This window comes from Miscanthus floridulus, chromosome 7 (assembly GCF_019320115.1).
Source record: "Miscanthus floridulus cultivar M001 chromosome 7, ASM1932011v1, whole genome shotgun sequence".
Classification (NCBI taxonomy): domain Eukaryota; kingdom Viridiplantae; phylum Streptophyta; class Magnoliopsida; order Poales; family Poaceae; genus Miscanthus; species Miscanthus floridulus.
Genome location: NC_089586.1, coordinates 73,898,677 through 73,901,791, shown reverse-complemented (window position 1 = coordinate 73,901,791; position 3,115 = coordinate 73,898,677). Strand labels below are relative to the sequence as shown.

At 50.5% G+C, this 3,115-nt stretch overlaps 1 protein-coding gene across 1 annotated transcript; it reads right to left on the bottom strand.

Annotated features, from left to right (window-relative positions):
- Nucleotides 1-223: 223 nt before the first annotated feature.
- On the bottom strand, nucleotides 224-2,697 carry LOC136463444 (pentatricopeptide repeat-containing protein At3g53360, mitochondrial-like). Its single transcript, XM_066462444.1, has one exon. The coding sequence runs from the start codon at nucleotides 2,695-2,697 to the stop codon at nucleotides 310-312; it is 2,388 nt and encodes a 795-aa protein (XP_066318541.1). The 3' UTR covers nucleotides 224-309.
- Between the last annotated feature and the right edge of the window lie 418 nt (nucleotides 2,698-3,115).

The window sequence follows — 3,115 nt, the reverse complement described above, 5'->3', positions numbered from 1 at the left end:
TAAGAGAAGTACCCGCACTTTCCACCCAGGTTGAATTGGACTCGCTTCTTATAAACGTCAATTGCGCACACCAAGGTTCTTTTAGACTATGGAACAAGTGGATTGCTCTAAGAGTTTTACTCCAGTAAATCTTGTATGAAACTGTATTGGGTTTACAAGAGTACCAGACCGGCCTCCAATTACAGTATTCACTCCACGTGTCAGTGGCTCGGTGCCAAGAGTATACTCCTTGAGCTCTAGTAGTGCTAGAGTTTTACATGTAAAAAATGATGGACAGGTTCATCATACAAAGTGAAGCATTGCTCAACACTAGCCACCGGGAAGCCTTGCTGGTCTGTCTCCTGCAAGCTCTACCGTCTTATCATTTCCATTCTGTTTCGCAGCAGCACAAAGCAAACTCCAGGCCGATGCGCCAGATTCAGAAGGAACAACACTGTCAATGAAATGCTCTGCCTCCTTGAACATCCCCGCACGACTCAAGACTTCAATCATGTGGGAATAATGCTCCTCCGAGGGCTGTATCTTGTAAACCTCCGTCATGGCTGCAAAAAACCTGAATGCTTCATTTACTAGGCCAGTTCTCGCGCAGGCCTTCAGCACAGATAAAAATACCTCCGGTGTCGGACGGCACTTCTCCTTCTGCATCTGTGAAAACAGGCGAATGGCAGTCTCTGGGCAGCCATTCTCGATGTTTGCTGCCACTATTGAGGTCCAGGAAGATGCATCCTTGTCAGGCATATAGTTGAAGGCATTGAACGCATGTCTAAGGCTACCACAACTGGAGTACATGTCGATGAGGTAGTTGTTGGTACAAGCTGTGGAAGCAAGGCCACGCTTGGTCATGTAGGCATGTGCTTGCAGCCCTTCCTCAAGAAGTCCCAGCTTCCCACACGAACTCAAGATGAGACGTGCAGTATGGTAGTCAAGGTTCGCGCCACAACATTGGATAACATGAAAGAGATTAACTACTCCAACATGATGGTCAACCTGAGAAAATGATTCAACCAATGTGTCCCAAGAAATATCATGGTTTGATAGTGCTAAGCACAGTTTCAGAGCCTGGTGGTACCGACCTTGTCTTAGGTAAAAGGTAATCAAACTTTTCAGGACAGAGGTGTTGGTTCCATAGCCATTTCGAATCAAGTTGCTGTGGATCTCCATACCACTTACAGCATCTCCAAGAGCCATGCATGCCGTAAGTATAGCGGTGTAGGTGAATTCGTTAGGTTGCACATGCTCTGACTGCATCCTCCTAAACAAATGTACTGCTCTTCCGTACTGGCCATTCAGACAGTTTCCTGAGATAGCAGCAGACCACGCAGCTGTACCTGGATTCTTGGTTCTTGAAAACAGAAGATTTGATTCCTCCAGAGCACCGCATTTAGCATACATGTCGACCAACGAACTAGTAACAAAAGAATCTGGATTCATATTAGACTTTAATATGCAAGCATGCAACATCCTCCCTGCTACCAGATCTAGACCAGAAGCACATGACTTCAGACTGCTTGCCACGATAAATTGATCCAGCTTGCCCTGGACTGTCAGATAATATTTTAACATTCTCAAAGGAAACACCCGGTACCTCTTACGAAGACTAACCCAACTGACATACATATCAATGAGAGCACTCATAACGTGCTTGTCAGAGTCCAAACCGGCTCTGATGAGGTAGCCATGTATTTCCATACCATGACCAAAAGCACCAGTTCTGGTAACAACATGAAGAATGCTGCCCAGCGTAAACTCATCGCATTCTGCGAATTCAAACATCATAGCACGAAAATGAGCTGAGGCTTCTTCATGGCACAAGTTTTCTGCATAACACTGGATTATGGTGTTCCAAGAAACCAAATCTTTGCCATTCATCTCATCGAACACGTTTCGCATCATCTGCAGTTCACCAGACCGTCCGTAGAATCCGATCAGACAATTATCCAGGAACTCCTTGCCAACCAACCCCATCTTGATCATGCAGCAGTGTAGCTGATGGCCCAATCCCACATGGCCCAAACTCGAAGCTGCCCTGAGTGCCACCGACAGTGTAAAAGCATCGCACGCGACGCCATCACGGACCATTTCCATGAATAGCATCAGTGCTTCGGCGTCACATCCGTTCTCGGTGTATGCACTGAGCATGGATGTCCAGGAAACCAGGTCCGGAGATGCGATACTGCCGAAGACCTTCTCGGCGCAACGGAGGGACTGGCAGCTCGAGTACATGGTGACGAGGCCGTTGGCCACGAAGAGGTCTACCCCAACGTACCCGAGCTTGGCGACGGCGCCATGGAGCTGCCTGCCGAATCGAAGGTTCCCGACGGCGGCGCAGGCGCGCAACGCGACAGAGAAGACGAAGGCGTCGGGTCTGACGAGAAGGCCGAGCATGCAGAGGAGCAGCTCGAGTGCCTCGGAGGCTGGACCGTGGGTGGCGTACCCGGACATGAGGGTGGTCCAGGCGACGAGGGACCTCCCTCGATCCGGCATTGCGTCGAACACCTCCCGCTCGGGCCGCATCCGGCCGGCGCGGGCGTGGGCGCGGAGCAGCGAGATCTGCGCCGCGGTGGCGGTAGTGGTGGAGGCGTTTGGGACGGACGTATTGGGACTGTGGCTGCCCCTGTGTGGGGACGCGTGGGTGGTGACGCTGCTCGTAAAGCTGGAAGAGCGCGGCAGCAAGCGATGAGGAGGAGGAAGCGCCATTGGAGGCTGCGATGGGAATCGCTGCGCTCGGAGACGAGGATTTGAATGGAGTGGACAGGAGGACGACGGGGATAAGGTTTAAGTGGGCTCTCCACTCCTGGGCCTTAAGATGTAGGTCATCTATTTCTGGGCTTCCAGCCCATATCTACCAAGGCCCACGTATTGAGGCAGATCTTTCCTTCCGCCTATGCCGCGCCTTTCTGCCCTCGTCGGAAGCAGCCTCAGCAAGTTTGGACGTGTTTGGTTGTTTTTTCAAAGCTTGTCATGTCTCAGTGGCAGACAAAGGACTTGCCAGTCTAGGAAAGCCAAATTAGCTCTCTTACAGGTAGCAATTACAAACCTCAATGATAACTTGCTTGATACTAGAACGTAACACTCAACTTGCTATTCTAGTCTAACAAGGCAGTATAATGCCTCG